General features: G+C 59.3%; 1 protein-coding gene across 3 annotated transcripts in view; it reads left to right on the forward strand.

The window, feature by feature from the left end:
• SLC25A29 (solute carrier family 25 member 29) overlaps positions 1-19,049 on the forward strand; it is a 21,940-nt gene extending 2,891 nt beyond the window's left edge. Inside the window, exons 1-4 of one of the 3 annotated variants that reach the window (XM_086708826.1) lie at positions 4,272-4,360; positions 10,867-10,910; positions 16,741-16,824; positions 17,146-19,049. In XM_086708826.1, coding sequence (XP_086564952.1) covers positions 16,762-16,824; positions 17,146-17,892 — 810 coding nt within the window. In that variant the 5' untranslated portion in view covers positions 4,272-4,360; positions 10,867-10,910; positions 16,741-16,761 and the 3' untranslated portion in view covers positions 17,893-19,049. Of the gene's footprint in view, positions 1-4,271; positions 4,361-4,908; positions 5,313-10,866; positions 10,911-16,740; positions 16,825-17,145 lie in introns of those variants that run through there. The other 2 variants (XM_086708825.1, XM_086708827.1) reach the window with 2 other exon arrangements.
• The last annotated feature ends 21 nt before the right edge of the window (positions 19,050-19,070 follow it).

Below are 19,070 nucleotides of genomic sequence, written 5' to 3' on the forward strand. Positions count from 1 at the left end.
AGAGCCTGCTTGAGATTCTCTCTCTCTCTCTCTCTCTCTTTCTCAAAATAAATAAACTTAAACAACAACAACACTATCTGGCCAGAGCCTCCCTCGCTCCGGTCTCTTGGTCATTCCAAAGCCAAGTGGGTTGGGGCTGGTGCCCAGCACAAGGGAGGCCCACAGCTCACCTGGAGAGGCAGCCCTGGGGAAAACTATAAAATTTCCAGTGGAATGAACGTGCAAGAGGCCCACACAGCACGGTGGCAACTTTGGGGTTGACTCAATTTAAGCAAATCGTTTCAAGTCTACCTAACGAGAGAACTCTGGGCACCATGAACTTGTGAGGACAGTGGCTGCCTGTCTCCAAGGGGTCCCAAGCCCTTCAGCCTCTGAGGCCCAGAGTAGAAAGACTCGCTTAGTCGGGGGGTGAGTCGCTGTGAGAGTGGATGGGATAAGAGGGGCGGAGGCACAGCCCCATGGCAGCCACATGCTCGCTGGGGGAGAGACCCGGAGGGTAGTTAGTTCTCATCAGTGCCAGGCAGCCAACCACAGCTCACGCCCCAGTGCCCCCCACCCCCCCAGACCTGCTCGCTGCGGCCTTCAGAAGTTCTGGCTGGACACTTGAAGATGCCTGTAAGAAACGCCAAATACCTCAGCTGAATAATTAAGTCAACCCTTCTCTTCTGTTTCCTACAAAAGCACCTGCCCCGTGGGGCTCTTTGAGTTGCTCTGGCCCCTAGGATCCTCCTGAACCCATTTTACAAATGAGGAAACTGAGGCCAAGAAGGCTCACAGGGTCACGCAGCCAGGAGGGGCCCAAGTTGAGACTGCAGAGGTCAAGTTCCCGAACCTGTCCTTGGAGACAGTCTCAACCTGTGGCCACCAGAGCCACCTAAAAGCCCCGGAAGGGGCCACTTCCAATGCCGGTTTCTCGGCGCCTGAGGGGCTCAGTCAGTTAAGTGTCCAACTCTTGATGTCAGCTCAGGTCATGAGCTCACAGTCCGTGGGATCAAGCCCCGGGTCAGGGCTCTGCACCAACAGCAGGAGCCTGCTTGAGGTTCTCCGGCTCCCTCTCCCTCTGCCCCTCTCTCACTGCCGCATGCTGTCTTTCTCTCAAAATAAATACACTTAAAAAAACAAATGCAGGTCTCGAGCCCCCCTGCTCCCTAAGTCTGATTCCTTAGGTCTGGTGAGGTGTGTCTTAGCCACATTTCTGGGGGGCTCCATGCCGGAGGTCTAGAATGGGGAGCCTGTGGCTGGGACCATAGGGCAGGACGGGCCAGGGCCCCACTCCCCTCACCCAGGCCTGGCTCCTCAGTTGCCCGCTCACCCCCTGCCAGAGCTGTCAGGCTGATCCCAGCTTTTGAGTCAAAGCAGACGGGCAGGGTCTGGCTCTGCACACACACACACACACACACACGCACATGCACACACATCCCAACCCAGGTCCCATCCTGCCCCTCTCTCGGGCTCCTCCTTATCGGGGCCCACTGCAGCCTAGAGGAGAGAAACTTTGTTTCTGAAGTTTTTAATTCTAAAAATACACGTTATTATTTTTGTAATGCTTATTTATTTTCGAGACAGAGAGAGTATGAGTGGGAGAGGGGCAGAGAGAGAGGGAGACAGGGGATCCGTCGTCCCAACTGGGGGCTCAAACTCACAAACCGTGAGGCCATGACCTGAGGCGAAGTAGGATGCTTCACCGACTGAGCCACCCAGGCACCCCTCTAAAAATACACTGTAGGAAAAACCATCACCCAGAACCCCCACCAGCCCTCACCTTCTTCCCAGAACACGCATCCCTGGAGAAGGGTCAGGCTGTCAGCCGGGAGGAGCCTCCCGCCTGCCTCCCCCTCCACCCAGGGTCCGTCACCTTCCATGGCTCTGGCCATTGAATGATTCTGTCCCCCACTGGGCACCTAGCTTACTGTTAACAAAGAGGACAGAGAAGGTCCTTGCCCTGGTGGAGCTTACATTCCAGGGGAAGAGAGGGGATAAGCACATAGAGCAACAAATGAAGTCACTCCGGGAGCTGAAAGAAAGCAGAGTGTGGGAAGGGGTGGCAGACTCCCCAGTGTAGACGGGGAGGACCAGCCAAGCCCCTTGTGCGCAGGTGAGAAGTGAGCAGGGGCGCCGAGTCCAAGTGAGTGGGGAGCCAGTTGACCGTCCTGCCCTCCCCATCCCACCTCACCTGTAACTGAAACAGCCCCTGTCACTGAATCCAGCAGATTCAGGGGTGGGGAGAACAGAGGTGATTTCCCTTTCCTCTTTTCCTGCTGGTGTTTCTGATTCTTCCACACTGGATCCGTCTTGTGTAGGAAATGATAAAAGCTGTGCAAAATAGAAACCGCACAATGTACTTGACGGTGACCTGGCTTGACCTCCGTCCCCTGTGACGTTCCCTCCCTCACTGGCTGTCCTGCTCTGGCCTTGGACACCCCCCCCCCCCGCCCCTTAAAGTTTAGGGTCTGGGAAGAGCCCTGCAGGGAGGCTTTCCCATGCATGGGGGTGGGGCCTGGGGCTCTGTGGAAGGTGAGGAGTTTGAAAACATCATATTCTGTGCTGTAATGTATCCTCAGGAAATGAAACAGAACATGCATAGAACCCAACTGCTAATGTGATAATGACGGCTCCAAAAGATGGACACGTGTAACTCTGCGATGACTTCCTCAATGCTTTCTGATCTCTCCCTAACCGCCATGGGAGCCCCTGGAGGTCAGGCTGCTGACCCCCAGGAGTCAGGGCTCCTGCAACCTGCCTCAATTATGACACTAACTTAAGGGCACGTAGGGGCGCCTGGGTGGCGCAGTCGGTTAAGCGTCCGACTTCAGCCAGGTCACGATCTCGCGGTCCGTGAGTTCGAGCCCCGCGTCGGGCTCTGGGCTGATGGCTCAGAGCCTGGAGCCTGTTTCCGATTCTGTGTCTCCCTCTCTCTCTGCCCCTCCCCCGTTCATGCTCTGTCTCTCTCTGTCCCAAAAATAAATAAACGTTGAAAAAAAAAAAAAATTACTTTAAGGGCACGTGCATTCTCTTAAGGCAAAAAAAAAAAAAAAAAAAAAAGTAGCTCGTTGTTTCTTTATCAAATGCCCCATTATAACTTTGTGACTCACTGCCTCATTAAAGTACTTGACTTTCTACTCAAGCCCCCCAAAACACGCTGCGGGCATTTTGCTTTACCTCTGGAGGCCTTGGCAACCAAGGGACAATGTGTTTGTAAGGGTGGGTCTCCTGGATGTAAGTTTAATCATCATGGCCTTGGAGGCCTCCAGCCACAGTCAACTCCTGCCCCTGTTTTGGGTCTGGGCTTCTCCTGGGGCCCACATGCTTTTGTTTTCCTGGCTCCTGGAGGTCAGAGGCTGGCGATATTCAAACCCAGGCCTCCAGACCCCTAGTTCAGGGCCCACCAGCCATCACGAGCACTGGACTAGGAGTCAGCAGACCTGGCTTTGGGTCTCTGCTTAATGAATGTTCTATTTAGATTCCAAGAAGAATCAAAGGAAACCACTAATGATCGTTGGATCCCTGGTGGCTTTGTATCACCATAGTCACTACTTACCTACCCCTGAGAAATCCCCTCCTAGCAGAAACATATAATCTTTAAAACCTTGGGTATATGGGGCACCTGGGTGGCTCAGCTGGTTAAGCTTTCAACTCTTGGATTTTGGCTGAGGTCATGATCTCACAGTTTGTGAGTCAGAGCCCCGCTTGGGGCTCTGGGCTAACAGCACTGGGGCCCGCTTTCTCTTTCTCTGTCTCTGTCTCTCTCTCTCTACCTACCTCTCTCTCTTCCCCTCCCCTTTGGAAGTGTTCTTTCCCTCAAAAAAATAAATAAACCTGAAAATAATAAAAGAATAAAACCCTGGATACATATCTATTGTAATCCCCATCCTTCTTCCAGAAATGGTAACATGAGAATAAAAGAACTGTGGTCTGCAATCCGGAAACACGCAGGTCCTGACCACAGAATCTTGAAGAAGGAAGTTGAGCCGCAGGCCTGACGCTGTTATCTGACTCTCGTTGTGCAGGAGAAAGCGCCCAGCCAAGTCGAGTCCCAGCCGGACAGTCCAGACTTCACAAGGCGCTGGGGAAGGAGGGCAGGACACGTCGCTGAACAGGACACTCCCCCAAAGACCAGGGAGGGGTCCTTGTCACTGCCAACCTCAGGGACTCTCCAGGAGCAGGACCTGGCTCCTCCTCGTCCCCCTCGTCCCCCGCGGCCCAGCGCCCTCCCACTTGGGCCGGCTCGCCCAGTCCTTCCCGAGGCCTCCCTTGTCGAGGCCCCGCGCCGGCGCCCTCCCTGCCACCGATGGCCTGTGTGCGCCCGTCCAGGAACCTGCCCCGAGCCGCACCCCTCCGCGGCCCAGCAGCGCGCAGGCAGGTGCGCGTCCCCGAGGGGCGCCCCACAGCCCCCTTCCCCTTTCCAGCTCCCCGCCGTCCCGGGACCCCGCGTGCGGGCCCGGCGGGCGCGCAGGCGGAGGGGCGATTCGCCGCCCCAGGGGTATCACAGCTAGTTGTGTCGGAGCCTTGCAGGGCCCTGGCGCTCCGCGCCCCTTGACGCGCCCGTGTCCCCCTTACACGGGCAAGGACTTGAGGTTGGGCGGCCGAGTCGGGATCCGGACCCAGGCCCCAGGTTCAAGAGTCCAGTCCAGAGCGAGCACACCCCGCCTCCCGCTCAGCTGACCCGTGTCGCTCACGCCGGGAGGTTCCCACCCCTGCACAGGCCGCCGTCAGACCCCGAGCTCCCGGGCCCAGCCCCACCGTCCCAGCACCGCGCGCACCCGGCTGCTCTCCCCTCCGGAGCCGCGCGGGCGGGCGCACGAAGCACACTCTTTGTCTGCGGCGCCTGTGCGCCTCCCCCGCCCGCCACGTCCACCCCCCGCCTGGCCCGCCCCGGACACGCCCAGCCAATGAGGCGCGGCGGCGGCGCGCAGGGCCCGGGGTGTTGTCCGCGCCTCGCCCGCCCATTGGCTGCGCTCCGCACCCCCGCGGGAGCCCGGCCGGCAGGCCCGAGGGGCGGGGCGAGCGGCCCGAGGTGCGGGACCACTGGCTGCGGGCGGACTGCCGCGAGGGCGAGCGAGCCGGCCGGCCAGGGACAGGCGCCGGCGGAGGACCCGCGCTCTGAGCCGCCGCCGCCGCCGCCCCCTGCCCCCGGCTGGCCCTGGGCTCCGCGCCAGGAGGCGGCGGCCAGGCCGAGTCCCAACCGTGCGAGCCGGCGGGACCCCCGACGGCCACCAGCCCGGCGAGGGGCCAGAGGAGAAGGACGAGGAGGAAGGGCAGCCTCGCCGGGGGCCCGGCCATGGCGCTCGACTTCCTGGCTGGATGCGCTGGGGGTAAGCAGGCGGGCGGCGCCCACCCGGACCGCGCGATCACGGGAGGCCGGAGCCAGGCGTGTGCGGGATGGGAGGCCGGCTCACCTAAGGGCGCCGGGCTTTCCTCGCCTGAAACACGGGGGTAACGATGCTCTCGTCTCACGGGGCTCTCGGGGACGTGCCCAGACAACAGGCCGGGAGGGCGTCTAGCACGCCGTCCGCGAGGGCAGGTGGCGTTCGAGTCCTTCGGGGCTCGTCCAGACGAGAGGTCTGGGGCGCCGGGGCAGCACCGTGGCTTGGCCAAGTGGGGGACCGCCAGGAGGACGTCCCGCCGCCCGGTGCGCCCCGCTCGCGCGAGGCCTCGGGCGCATCTCCCTCCCCGGTTCCCGCAGCCCCGGCCCGCGCCCGCGGCCCCAGAAGTTGGGGGCTGGCTCCACCCCCTTCCCCGCAGGTGTCTGGGCGGGGCTGGGGCCACAGGAAGACCCCCTAGGGGGCTGGCCTTGGAAGGCCCGGAAGGGCGCCGGCGGCCCCTGGGGCGCCGAGTCATGCTTTGGGCATGCCTCACCTCCCTAATCCGTTCAGGGAACTGCTGGCGGGGGGTCTCCACCCGGGTGGCGGAGTGGGCCTGACACGCGGTGTGGGCTAGCCCTGTGCTCACGCGTGCGTGTCACCGGTGCGGGGCACCTTCACCCAGACCAGGCTGCTAGGGTCCTCCCCAAGCCTGTGTCCCCGGGAGGGCCGCTGTCAGTGTGCAACCCAGGATATGCCATGGGACGACCCTGGGCTTGGAGCCGGCCGGGCACTTCCCTGTTTGGCCTTTAGCTTCTTTGCTTTTACTTGGAGAGTTAATTTATTTAACGGGTATTAACTGCGAGCCGGGTTATGTCATTCCCCAAGGAGCTGACAGAAGAGCTGGCTGCGTGGCCCCAGGCCTGGTCCTGCTCTGATGGTGGATGTCCCTCCTCCAGCACCTGAAATTGCTTTCACTGTTTATCCGCTTGGGTTTGGCGTTGGGCACCCTGGAGGAAGAGGAGTGACAATGGCGTGGGGCATTTAAGCCTCTGATTTCAGCTTCCTGCTCTGGGCAAGAAGAGACTGGTGGGGAGGGCAGTGTGCCAGGGAAGCGATGTGTGTCAAGAGATTTAAGAACTTCCCAGCCTGTTACCCAATCAGGCCTCAGGAAACCACCGGGCTGGAGTCTGCTGAAGGGGGAAGAACCCCAGGGCCTTTCGTAAATGCGTGAATTTCTCCCAAGCCCAGGCCAGAGGAGACAGGAGCGGGCAGCCTCTGCAGATCCGGGTCTCAGCTCCCCTGTTCCCCTCCCCGCTCTGGTGACTGCACCTGCCACCACCCCTGCTGGCTCCTCCTGGGCCCCCGAACCCTTCTCTACCCACCCCGCAGTGGTGGCGCAATGAGGCTGGACTGCCCCACAGCCAAAGCCCCTTTCCAGCTTCTTGGGGAATGTGGGTTCTTTCCCCAGAGGAACAGGATTCCTTCTGATTTCTCCCGGGTGTCCTGGGAGCTGTGGGGTTTGAGGTGGAACTCATCCTGAGGCCAGGCCTGCTTAGGGACCCACCCCACCCCTAGACACAGGGGTTCAGTCACTGTAGGCTCTGTGCCCAAAAGGCCATGCCTTCCGCCCTCCCTCACCGAACCCACCCAGGAGGGATCCTGTCCAGGCTGCAGGTTGGGGCAAGGTCAGGGTCCAGCACCATGCGGAGCTATGGGCCCCAGCCCCTTCCCCCAACCCCCAACTGCCCTACTCCCACCCAGGGGCAAGCCTGGGGCTGCTGGTGGCACCTACCTCCCTGCTGTGAGTGGAGGCCTGAGTCTCCCAGGCCGGTGAGAATGGCAGTGGCTGCCACAAAGCCTCTTTGTGAGGGTTGTCGGCTCCCGCTCCCCTGAGATCCTCTCCTGGTCTTATGTGACCCAGGAGAAACCTTGGCCTTGAGAAGTGGAGGGACTAGTGAGACAGTGACCTGATTGTGTCCCTGGCACGAAGTAGCCTGTGCAGAGGGACTGTCTAGGAACTGGGCGCGGGCCGCGCCCCCACCTCAGCGCCTGGCCCTGGAGGCCCCCGCCTCGTTACTTCGGCTTGGGCTCTTTCAGACCTGGACCCAGAGCAGGGGGACGACGCTGCTTCTCCTCGGCCGCCTGGGGTTCCCTCTAGGTTCAGATTCCTGGGAGGGAGAGCGGTACGTCACCTCTGATTGGTGGAGTGTCGGGTCACGTGTTCAATTTCACCCGCGGGGAGGTGGGACAGGTGCCTTGATTGACGGCATCCCGGCGCTCACGTGGTAGGAAGGTCAGAATGTCTGCCTTTGCTCCGCACCAGGGGGTCAGTCCCAGGCGTGCAGCCCGCCAGCACCCTGTGCCCCGAATGGGGGGTCTCCCTGCCACGTGCATGGATAGGAGGAGGCGCGGCTCCGTGGTGGGGCCGGGAACCCTGTGTGGGGAAGACAGGTCTGCCATCCAGGTCTCCTGCAACGCCTGCCTCCGGGACCGTCGCCCCCCACTCCTACCCCAGAGGGCCCGGCGGTGCCCCGAGAAGCCACCGTGTGTAGGGCAGTGGGCACTGGCTGTGGAGGTGGGAAAAGGATCTCCTTGTGGTGCCTCAGCGTCCTGTCGGGGCGCTGGCCTGGAAGGGCTTCCCCGTGAGGTTTAAGGGTAAGGCTTGGCAGGACTGGAGGCCCTGATGGAGGCAGGCCCACTCTGTTCCTGTGAATGGGGATGTCCTGGGTGAAGGCACTCAGCCGCTCCCCTGAGGGCATTGAAATCAGCCTCTGGAGCAAGTGGCAGTGCAAATGGCTACCATTGGAGGTCTTGGGGGGGCCTCCCAGCTGAGGCTGGGGGAGGGGGAGGGGAGGGGGAGAGGGTGGTTACCCCTTCCATCCTGGAGGCTGATGAAGGCTGAAACCTGAGAAGTCTGGGACCGGAGCCAGGACCCGCCACCCACAGGAAGGGGACCCCCAGCATTTCCGGCACCAGCTTCTTGGGGACCCCACAACTGGGCCTGGCTGCAGAGGGCATGGAGGTCCCCAGGGGTCCGCAGCTGGAGAGAAGGGAGGTCAAACAGCACACCCCCAGGCAAGTGTCAAGTCTCTAAAACCCAGGGAAATCGGAGCCCAAGAAAATAAGTTCTAGAACTAGGCTTTTCAAATTTAGAAAATTCACAACATGCTATGACAGAGAAGGTGGATCTCAAAAGATAGAAACAAAGTGTGTCACAGAGGACCAGAGGCACGGGCACGGAAGTCTTGAGGGAAGAGACACCTCAGGGAGGTCTTTTCATCTTCCTGTGAATGTTAGGGGTTCCAGAAGGAGAAGAAGGTCTGGAGATGAAGACTATGATGAATAAACGATAGTGGAAACTTCCTCTGATCAGAAAAAAGGCCTGAGTGTGCAGAGAGAAAGGGCTGGTGTACCAGGCAGGGGTACTTAAAAAAAAAAAGACACACCCTTGGCATCTCCTGGTGACATTCCTGAAATCTGCAGATAAAATCTCAGAGGCTTCCCGATAGAACGCATAAATTACTGACAAGGAGCAAAAAATGTACCGGCAACGGATTTCTCAGCTGTGGCACCAGAAGTGAGAAGATTCTGGGACACGGCCACCCTAATGGCCTGGGCCTGGGAGCCTCACCAGAGCACAGGACCATTGTTCCCGGATGGTGTTAAAGAAATAGACTCTGTGGCTGTTTCCTCATGTGTTAACCTCCGAGAAGAGTAATCAAGAAAGGCTCCAACAAAATGGCAACTGATCGGGGTAGAGACCCCAAGAAAGGGGGTAGAGGGGAGGAAGTGAGGGAACAGTTCTGAATCTCGTGGGGTCTAAGTGGGTTAGAAGAGGAAGCTATCAGAGTTGGAAACCTTGTTGGGGCGGCTCTTACTGGGCGGGGGGAGGGGAAGGGCAGCAGGGGGGGGCAGAGAAAGCCTTCGGTGGGGGGGGTGACGGTTCTTGTCCTGTTTCCACATAATGATTAAAAGTAAGAAACAAGAAGTAACCTTTAGCCGAACTTAGACACTAGCGGAAAGCGGAGAAGTGGCGGGTGGCCCGAAGCAGCCAACATGTAGAAAGACAAAGGGAAGAAATAAGCCATTCACGTAAAATGAGATGGAGTCGGGTCAGATGTCCCGTCTCGGCAGAACCGGAGGAGCCTCCAGACGGGAGCGGCGGAGAGCAGGAGCTCGCTTCCAGGAGCATCGAAAACAAGGGAGTAGGATCAGGTTGAAAATTAACCGTCACCAAACCATGCCAGGCGCGCGCAACCAGAAGGAAAGCGGGACTGGCCAAGTTCGCGTCAAACACAGCGGATCCTAAGGTCCAAAGCATGAGACAAGGTGAGGGGGACGCACGACAACATGCAAGTTGTAAAGAGGCGCGGTGACTCCCGCTAACCGCTGGGCGCCCACCACCCTGATGAGCAGCCCCAACGGGGGGCAAAAGAGGTGAGCGGGGAAGGAGGAGGGCTCCAGGCCCAGGAGGTCTAGGCTGCAGTCCTCGCCTCACCACTCTCTCGCCATGCAGCGTGGACGTACGACTTCCTTCGGCCTTAGGTCCCTCATCTGTAAAACGGGCTCATAGTCCTTTCTTTACATGTGAGAGGGAGAGTTAGTCCACATGCAAAACTGAGAACAGTGACCGGCAGGTAGAGACGTTAATACTGTCTTAATTATAAACACTCCCAGCGGTAAGAGACCTTTAAGAGATTCACACACAAAATTCTAGGGAGGAGAGCGTGGGAGTCGAAGCCACCTTCACCTCACTGAGCCTCCCTTTCTCCTTCTGTGAATGGGGTCACGAGGTGCCCGATTCCCAGCGATAGTTACACCTGAACAGCACTCAGGACTCAGAAAAGGGTTCAGAAGCCAATTTGGAGAGTGATGAGCCTTTGTCCCCTGAGGTTTTGGGGTTTTGGCAGAGGCTGGACCGATGCATCCTTGCGTGTGATCACAAAGTCCCAAGCAAACTCCCCAGGTCCCAGGCGGCTCCCACTCGGGGAAGGGAGTGGCCAACCAGTGCCTGTGCTGCCTGGGCCCTGGGTCAGTTTTGGGGGGTTTGGGGGGGGCACTTGATGCTCTCACCTGCACAGGCAAGGGGAGTGAGCCACAGACCCCGAGTCCTTTGGGAGCTTGGCCAGCTGGTGAGTGGCGGAGGGAAAAGTCAAATCTGGGTGGCCCTCTGACCCCAAGTCCACAATCCCTGGGGCCCCCCCGCCACGCCAGGAGGTGTTTGGAGCAACTGGACCATCTCAGAACTAGCGTGTGCGGCTTCCGGGGGCCAGCTGTCCTCAGGCACACGGACCAGTCAAGTGCAGTGGGAAGCGGGGGCTGGAGAGACCCCAGCGTTGGGTTGGACAGATCCAGGCTTGACCTCAGGGCTGTCATCCCCCACACCCCACTGCTCGTGCAGGCATGAGGATGAAGGAGCCCACAGGGTGCCTGGCACACAGTAGGTGCTTGGTAAACGGCTTTTTCCCCTCCAGTCCCGTGGCTCCCATGGGGTCCTTGCAGGAAGGCCCCTGTGCTACAGGTTTCTGAGGCATTTGGGTGACATGTCCCTTTCCTCCCCCAGGTGTGGCAGGCGTGCTCGTGGGACACCCGTTTGACACAGTCAAGGTGAGTCTCTTGTCACAGTTTACTCTCAGGTCTTTGGGGAGGGGCAGACACTGGACATGCGCAGGGCCGGGACGGCTGGAGTCCCCTTTCCAGTGACTCCCCCCCTTTTTAAAAAATATTTATTTTTGAGAGCGAGCGAGAGAATGAGCGGGAGAGGGGAAGAGAGAGGGGGACAGAGGATCCAGAGCAGCTTCTGCGCTGGCAGCAGACAACCCGACATGGGGCTCGAACTCATGGACCGTGAGATCATAACTTGGAGCTGAAGTCGGACACTCAACCGACTGAGCCACCCAGCCCCCCCAGACATCATTTTTTTTTTTTTAAGTCTGTTTATTTTTTTAAGAGCGAGCGAGCATGAGCGGGGTAGGGGGCAGAGAGGAAGGGAGAGAGAATCCCAAGCAGGCTCCGCATCATCAGCACGGAGCCTGATGTGGGGCTCGAACCCACGAACCATGAGATCATGACCTGAGCTGAAACCAAGAGTCAGACACTCAACCGACTGAGCCACCCAGGCCCCCAGACATCTTCTTGAAAGAAAGAGCAGTTCAGAGAGAAAATGCAGAAATACAGAAAAGCCAAAGCTGGTCAGTATTTCCCATGAACGTGATCTTCACAGAATGATCATCATTGGCACGAAACAGAGTGTTTCCCGAGGGCTGGTGTCCACCTGTGCGGAGTGTGTGGCCCTGGGCCAGGCGCTCAGTTAGCCAGTTTCTCGTCGATAAACTGTCCAGATCCAGGAGGCTCAAAACAGAAACAAAGGAAATCCACGTCCTCCAGCTGGAAATTCCCAAATCAGAGTCTCTCCCTGCTGCTGGGGTCTTGTGTCCTCACACCAGTCAGGTCTGGACCTTTCCTTGCCGGCTCCCACCTGGGACTCAGGGCGAGCTGGAAGCAACAGGGCACTGGGCCAGACCTTGTGTCCCACTGTAAACACTGAACTTGGCACCTCATCCTGCTGGAGCGAGGGTAGAGCTAAGGCAAGGATGTCATCCCTAGCTGGGGTTGAGGTCACTTCCTGTCCCCTCTTTTTTCAGCAGAAGCCAAGACGGTCACTGGCCAAGAAAAGGACTGGGAACTCAGGGGCTGCGGTTTCCTCCGGCACAGGCATGAGGGCCTAGCTTTATGTATTGGCTCTGACCTTAAAAGTTCTGCCCTAGGCCTTGTACAGCCCAGGCCTCCGGCTAGCCAATCTGCTGTGTGACCTCAGGCCAGTTGCTTGACCTCTCGGCCCAGCATTCTCGCTGGCAAACTGAGGGGTTAGGCAAGATTACGGAGGCCATCGTGGTGCCCTGTGCTCAACAGTATAGTTTGGGTTGCATGAAAGGCTAGTTCTGAAGAGCACAGATTTTCTTCCAACCCATCGTATGCAAGTTAGGGGGGAGGCGGAAGGGCCACGCTTTCTTGCCACACGGCGACCCCTGCCCTACACAGGCCTGCCGAGAGCCTGTCCACAGGCCAGAGCAGCCCAGGGCAGCCTGGCACTGTCCACGTTACGCTTGTGGTCACATGTTGTAAATGCCTCTGTATCCAGCCAAGAAGTGACTCTCGATTCACTTCCTCAGCCCAGCTTTGCAGGGGCCACGCCGCTCTGAGCTATGACTCAGCCTGGGCAGCCCCAGGCCCCTTCAGCTAGCCCTTGCCCCCCTCCCCCCAGGCTGAGGCTCCCGCTGGGCCCCCTCATCAGTGCCCCCAGGCTGGGAGTACTTTGTCCTGGGGTCTCTGTCCCTCTAAGCCCCTGGGTGATTTGTGTGCAGGAGCCTCTCCACCCCACTGGGATCCTCTCCTTGGACCCCCTTAGCTTGCGCCTGGAGGGTGGTCTTTGAAGAAATCCATTGGGTGACTTTTTTTTGGCCACTGTGGCCCAGCAGCATCACATCTAGGCAAACCTGTCTTTAAAAAGCCAATCTTTTTTTTTTTTGTTTTAATTTTTTTTAATGTTTATTTTTGAGACAGAGAGACAGAGCGCAAGTGGGGGAGGGGCAGAGAGGGAGACACAGAACCCGAAACAGGCTCCAGACTCTGAGCCGTCAGTCAGCACAGACCCTGATGCGGGGCTTGAACCCACAAACTGGGAGATCGTGACCTGAGCCGAAGTCAGACACTTAACCGACTGAGTCACCCAGGCGCCCCAAAGCCAATCTCTTTTAATGTTTATTTATTTTTGAGTGAGAGAAAGATAAGTAGCAGGGGAGGAGCAGAGAGGGGGAGAGAGAGGAGGAGAGAGTGAGAATTCCAAACAGGCTCCGCACCGTCAGCACAGAGCTCGACTCAGAGCTTGAACTCACGAACCATGAGACCATGAGCTGAGCTGAAACCAAGAGTCAGACGCTCAACCGACTGACTGAGCCACCCAGGAGCCCCAGTCTTCTTATGGAGAGGAAAAACCCGTCCCCAGTAATCACCACTGTCACCCAATGGTGGTGACCCGTCTCATTCTAGTTATGGGCTGGTACACTCATTTGCTTTAATGTAATGCTGTATTACTAATGGCCATTATTTTTTACTGGCTACTTTCCATTATGAAAGTTAAACCATTCTCATTAAAAGAAAATTGGAAAATGTAGAAAAGCCAATTAGTGCCTTATACTGACAAATCTTTTTGCACATTTTGTACACCTCCTTCAGGATCTTACCCTCTCCGTCACATTTTCTTGGTTGGCTTTCTATTACAAAAGTAAGGTAGGCTGTAGAAAAAAGTTTTAACCATCATAGAGACATATAAGCTAAAAAGAAAAAAAGTCCTTCATATAGACCCTTCCCCAACCCTTGTTCAGATTTCTGTTTAGAAATCTGAGCAGAAATGTACTCAGACCCATATATATTCCTTGCTTTTAGCAAAAGGGGGATTTCCTTCAATAGCTCTGTGGTGGGTTTTTTTGTTTTTTTTTTAATGTCCTATTTATTTTTGAGAGAGTGCAAGCAGGGGAGGGGCAGAGAGAGAGAGGGAGACACAGAATCCGAAGCAGGCTCCAGGCTCCAAGCTGTCAGCACAGAGCCTGACGCAGGGCTCGAACCCACGAACCGTGAGATCATGACCTGAGCCCAAGTTGGTCACTTAATTGACTGAGCCACGCAGGCGCCCCCGTGGTGGTGGTTGTTTTAACTGAAATTTGACACATGTAGAAAAGTGCACGCATGCTAAGGGTACAAACCTGTGAATCATCATGAAGCACACACCTGGGAAACAAGTAGAACAATGTCCCCTCCCCCCATCAGGAGCCCCCCCAGTCCTCCCAGCAACGCTTGCCCTTTGTCTGGCCATCCACTCTCCTAACTTTTTTAACGTAAGCTCTGTGCCCAACGTGGGGCCCGAACTCATGACCCCAAGATCCAGAGCTCTTCCGACAGAGCCAGCCAGGCACCCCCACTCTCCTGACTTCTCACGCCATGGTCCCGTTTGCCTCTTCCCGAACCTCATGTAGTTGGATTTATGCTCCAGAATGCACGAGGGGACACCCGTGTCCCACGTCGGTTCATGCTGTCTCATGGCTGGGACATCCGCTGTGTGTTCCCAGACCCTTGGGACTGGGATTTGAGTCCAAGATTTGGCTTTCCTCTTCTTCTCCCAGAATCAAGCCCCTGTCCTCAGACACACTACCTTCACACCTGTTTCTGTCCGAAGGTAGTTTTCTGTCCTACTGACTAGACATGACTGTAATCAGAGACGCTGGGGGTAAAACCACTTTCACCGGCCAGTGGCCAGCCCAGGGCGGGGGCGGGGATGGCGAGGTGGGTGGGGGCTGGCCCCGGGGGCTCCACACCCGGACGTGCTGTTGAAATTCTGTGTTGCTTTAATGGCCTTTACTTTCTGAGCTAGGGGCTGCCTCCGTCCATAGCAAAAGTGTAACTTTGTTGTAGGTGAGCGTAAGCCTCGCCCTGGAGAGCGCTAGTAAGTAGACCAGGTGAACCGGACCCTTCTCTGTCCTCGCCGAACCTGACCCTGGGCCTGAACTGCACCCTGCCACGCCCCTCCTCCCCACCCCCCCAGAGTCCCCTCCCTGAGGAGCAGGGGACAGGTGAACTTGGCCCAGCGCAGGTCGTGGGGCGGGGACCCAGGTGGGGCTGGTTGGGGTCTCTCAGCCGTGTGGAGAGCTGGGAGCCCTTCTGGGCGTGTGACAATCACCACTTGTCCGGGGGCGGGTCCACCAATCCGAGATCCCGTCACCCCAAAATGTTCACCTCAACTCTAGGTATTACAAGATCTGGGCCCCATTTCACCCCCAAACCTAGTCCCCCAAGACACCTGGCCAGCAAGCACTCGTCCCAGGTCCGGGGGTCAGAAAAAAGGGGAGAGGGGCCTCTGCGCTCCCTGTGGGACCCGAGCCTGGCCTGAGCCTGGGCCTGAGCCGGTCCAAGCCGCAAAGACTGGAAGCCGCTGTCCAGGTAGGTGTCTGAATGAAAGTGCAACCCACAGCGGGGACGGCCGTACTTCCTGTCACTTCTGCTACCACGGCCCACTCAGTGCCCGTGTTGGGGGCTGTGCACGCGAGAGAAGTGTTCCAGGTGGGACGCCAGACCACGGAAGGGAAAACGAGAAGCCCTCACGGCACAAAAACCACCCAGAGCGGCACTCAAGGTGATCCTATGTGATCACTGTTTGACAAGCACTTCTGCCTTTCTCTGAAAATCCACCCCTCCCCCCACCAAGAGCCGGCAGCAGCAGCCAGCCACAGGGTGCGCTCGGTCGTCAGCGCCTCTGGGGGCCATGGCCACCAGCCGCAGAGGTCCTCCTGTGCGGAGATGGTACGTTCGTGTTCTTAGAAAACGTTCTTTTGTAAGTGCACTTAGCCATATGAAGGCCCACTGGAGGGCTCTCACCAGCCAGCACCACCCCCCCACACACACTCTGGCCCCCACCAACACAGACGAGCTGCCCATGTCGCTGCAGAGGACAGACAGCCTGGGCGGAGTTGCAAAACATCTCAGCCTCAGTCTTCCCATCTTTGAAATGGGAGGGACAAGCGCCTGCACCTCGGCTGGTGATTCCAACGTTAGGCCCTCTGGTGCTGCTAGGCACAGAGTGGCATTCATGCCATGGCCCTGGCTGTGGTGATGATTGCTGAGTCCGCTCCTGAGAACGTGACTTAACCTAGCTCCCCCCCCCCCCCCCAACCCCCGGGACCTGGATTCCAAGTTCAGGAAATGTGCTCCCGCTCCGAGCCATGGGGCCTGAGCGTCAAGCCCAGAGATAAGCTCTGGGGTCAATCGAGAACACTTTTTTCACAGTAAGATGTTCTGGACCACAGGGCTCCAAGGGTGGCTGGGCGTGAGCCCCCAGGCCCCGAAGGTGGTGACAAGGTCCTGCGGTCGCTAAGGAGGCCATGAGCTCCTCTCCTGTCCCTGCTTTGTGAACTCACGACCACTATCCGCACAAGGGGCTACTGGCAGAAATCAGGATCCCTCAGCATCCGAGCCTCCTTGCCTTTAACACCCATGGAGGCACTGCCAGCCCCTGACGAGGAGAGCTGAGTGATAAGAATTAGGCGAGAAGCCCCCTCGGCACGGGCCACGGTTTGCCACCGGGACAGTGGGGAAGTCTGGGGAGGTGCATCGTGCAGAGACAGTGCCACAAGAAGCCTGGGACGGCCGAGATCCTGGGGGCCCTCTACCCCCTGTGCAGTTTGCCCACTGACACCCCCTCACTGAAGAGGCAAGGACGCCTGGCTCTGCCCCATCCTGGAATCCCAAAAGCCACAGAAGGCTGCTTGGCTCCCTGGCGCTCCTGGAGAGGGAGCCTCCTGGGCTGTCCCGAGTGCTGGGCCGCGGCAGCCAGGAGAACTCCAGCCCCGCCCGCCCGCCCACCTTTCACGGGGCCCTGTCCTTCCAGGTACGGCTGCAGGTCCAGAGCATGGAGAGGCCTCAGTACCGAGGGACCTTGCACTGCTTCCAGTCCATCGTCAAGCAGGAGAGTGTGAGTGGCCCGGGTCTGGGAGGTGGGGGGAGGGGAGGATGAGGGTGGCCCTGAGACCCCGGCCTCTAGGACGTTTTGGGCGCCAGACCACAGAGCTGGAAGCGAAGGTGTCAGCGGGACTACGGGCAGATCAGCACTTTGGAAATGGGAAGGTGTGAATGCCCAGACCTCGGACGTCGGGGACACTGGTTCTGGCAGGATTCTGCTTGGTCCTCCCGAACCCGCGGGCTGGGCTGGGGCCGCCCTCTCCCCACCCCTCCCCTCCCCAGGCCCCAGGCCCCAGGCAGGAGCGCACCTGATGCGCCTCTGTGTGCCCCGCAGGTGTTGGGCCTGTACAAGGGCCTGGGCTCGCCCCTCATGGGGCTCACGTTCATCAACGCGCTGGTGTTCGGCGTGCAGGGCAACACCCTGCGGGCCCTGGGCCGCGACACGCCGCTGAACCAGTTCCTGGCCGGCGCGGCGGCGGGCGCCATCCAGTGCGTCATCTGCTGCCCCATGGAGCTGGCCAAGACGCGGCTGCAGCTGCAGGACGCGGGCCCGGCCCGCACCTACCGCGGCTCGCTGCACTGCCTGGCGCACATCTACCGGCAGGAGGGCCTGCGCGGCGTCAACCGGGGCATGGCCTCCACCCTGCTGCGCGAGACGCCCAGCTTCGGCGTCTACTTCCTCTCGTACGACGTGCTGACGCGCGCGCTGGGCTGCGAGCCCGGCGACCGGCTGCTGGTGCCCAAGCTGCTGCTGGCGGGCGGCACGTCGGGCATCGTGTCCTGGCTGTCCACCTACCCCGTGGACGTGGTCAAGTCGCGGCTGCAGGCCGACGGGGTGCGGGGCGCCCCGCGCTACGGCGGCTTCGTGGACTGCGTGCGCCAGAGCTACCGCGCCGAGGGCTGGCGCGTCTTCACGCGCGGGCTGGCGTCCACGCTGCTGCGCGCCTTCCCCGTCAACGCCGCCACCTTCGCCACAGTCACCGTGGTGCTCACGTACGCGCGCGGCCCCGAGACCCGCCCCGAGGGCGACGCTGTGCCCGCCCCGTCGGGGCCCGGCCTGGCCCAGCCCTCCAGCCTGTGAGGCCGGCGCGCGGGAGCGCCCCGGGCTCCGGACCGCATCGGGCCCGGGCTGGATCCCACGCGCCGGCGAGGGGCGCCCTTGGCCGCAGGCTCGACGTGCGCGGTGTCGTCGGCCGTGAAATGGGGGGCCTCACACCCGCATCATGCACTCCCCGAGCGCAGAGGTGGCGCCCTGCGTGCACCGAGCCCGTTGCTGTTACCTGGGGAGTCTTCCGGAAACCCAGCCGACACTCCAGCCCTTTCCTGGGGTCCGGGCCGACACCACCGCGGGGTCTTTGATGATCCACCCGTGGGCTACCCAGTGACTAACTCCACCCGGCAGAGCCCCAGGGACACTTCTTGGCCACCTGTCCGTTCTCTGTGTTAGGGACAGAGGGGCAGCTCCACATAACTCCTGGTGTCCCAGAATACTCTGCCGGTACCCCCCAGCTTCTCCGGTTGGCACGGCTGGGAACGCCGTTAACTGCTGCCACTCCCACTGGAGGGTGACCTGGGGGACCCGCTCAGAAGCTTGGGGCCGGCTGGCGGCTCCGTATTAGCCTAGGGGTTGGGGGACCAGCCACTGGCCACTGGGACGGAAGATGGACAGTTAAGTCCAGCTGCGGAGCGGGGAGGGCTTGCCACCCTCTAGTCCTCAGGCTGCCCGTCTATATAATGGGGACACGGGTCAGCTGCTGTGTGGGACTCTGGCCCGCTACCCACTGGCCAGTTCCCTAGGATGTGCAGCAGTCATCGGGGATGTGGGTATAGGAAGATCCCCACTCCCCAGCAAATGAGGTCTCTCCCAGGGAGTCGTGCTTGGTGTTCCCGTGAGGCCACAAAGGAAGGGCTGTTCGTGGGCACAGGTGTGGCCAGTGTGGGCCCCTCTGGGCCAAGTGGGATCCGAGCCTGTGCTCCTGGGACTGTGAGCCTGGGGCAGCCCCAGCACATCTGGAACAGCATGGCCGTGTGTTTGGACAGGGAGGCGGATGGTTTTGCACAGGTTGGAAAGGACTGTGGCCTCCTTTGCCCTGAGTGGAGCTCAGCCTCTTGGGCCATGTGATACGTTCTCCCAGGAGGCAGACTGGGGTCAAGGATGACCAGACTCTAATCCTATTCTCGTGGTGTCATTGCTGTATAGAAACCGCTGAAGGAATAAAATATTCTTTGTTTTCTTAAGAGGCATGGCCTTGTTTGTGT

This window comes from Puma concolor, chromosome B3 (assembly GCF_028749965.1).
Source record: "Puma concolor isolate L17-30 chromosome B3, mPumCon1.1.hap2, whole genome shotgun sequence".
In the NCBI taxonomy this organism is placed as follows: domain Eukaryota; kingdom Metazoa; phylum Chordata; class Mammalia; order Carnivora; family Felidae; genus Puma; species Puma concolor.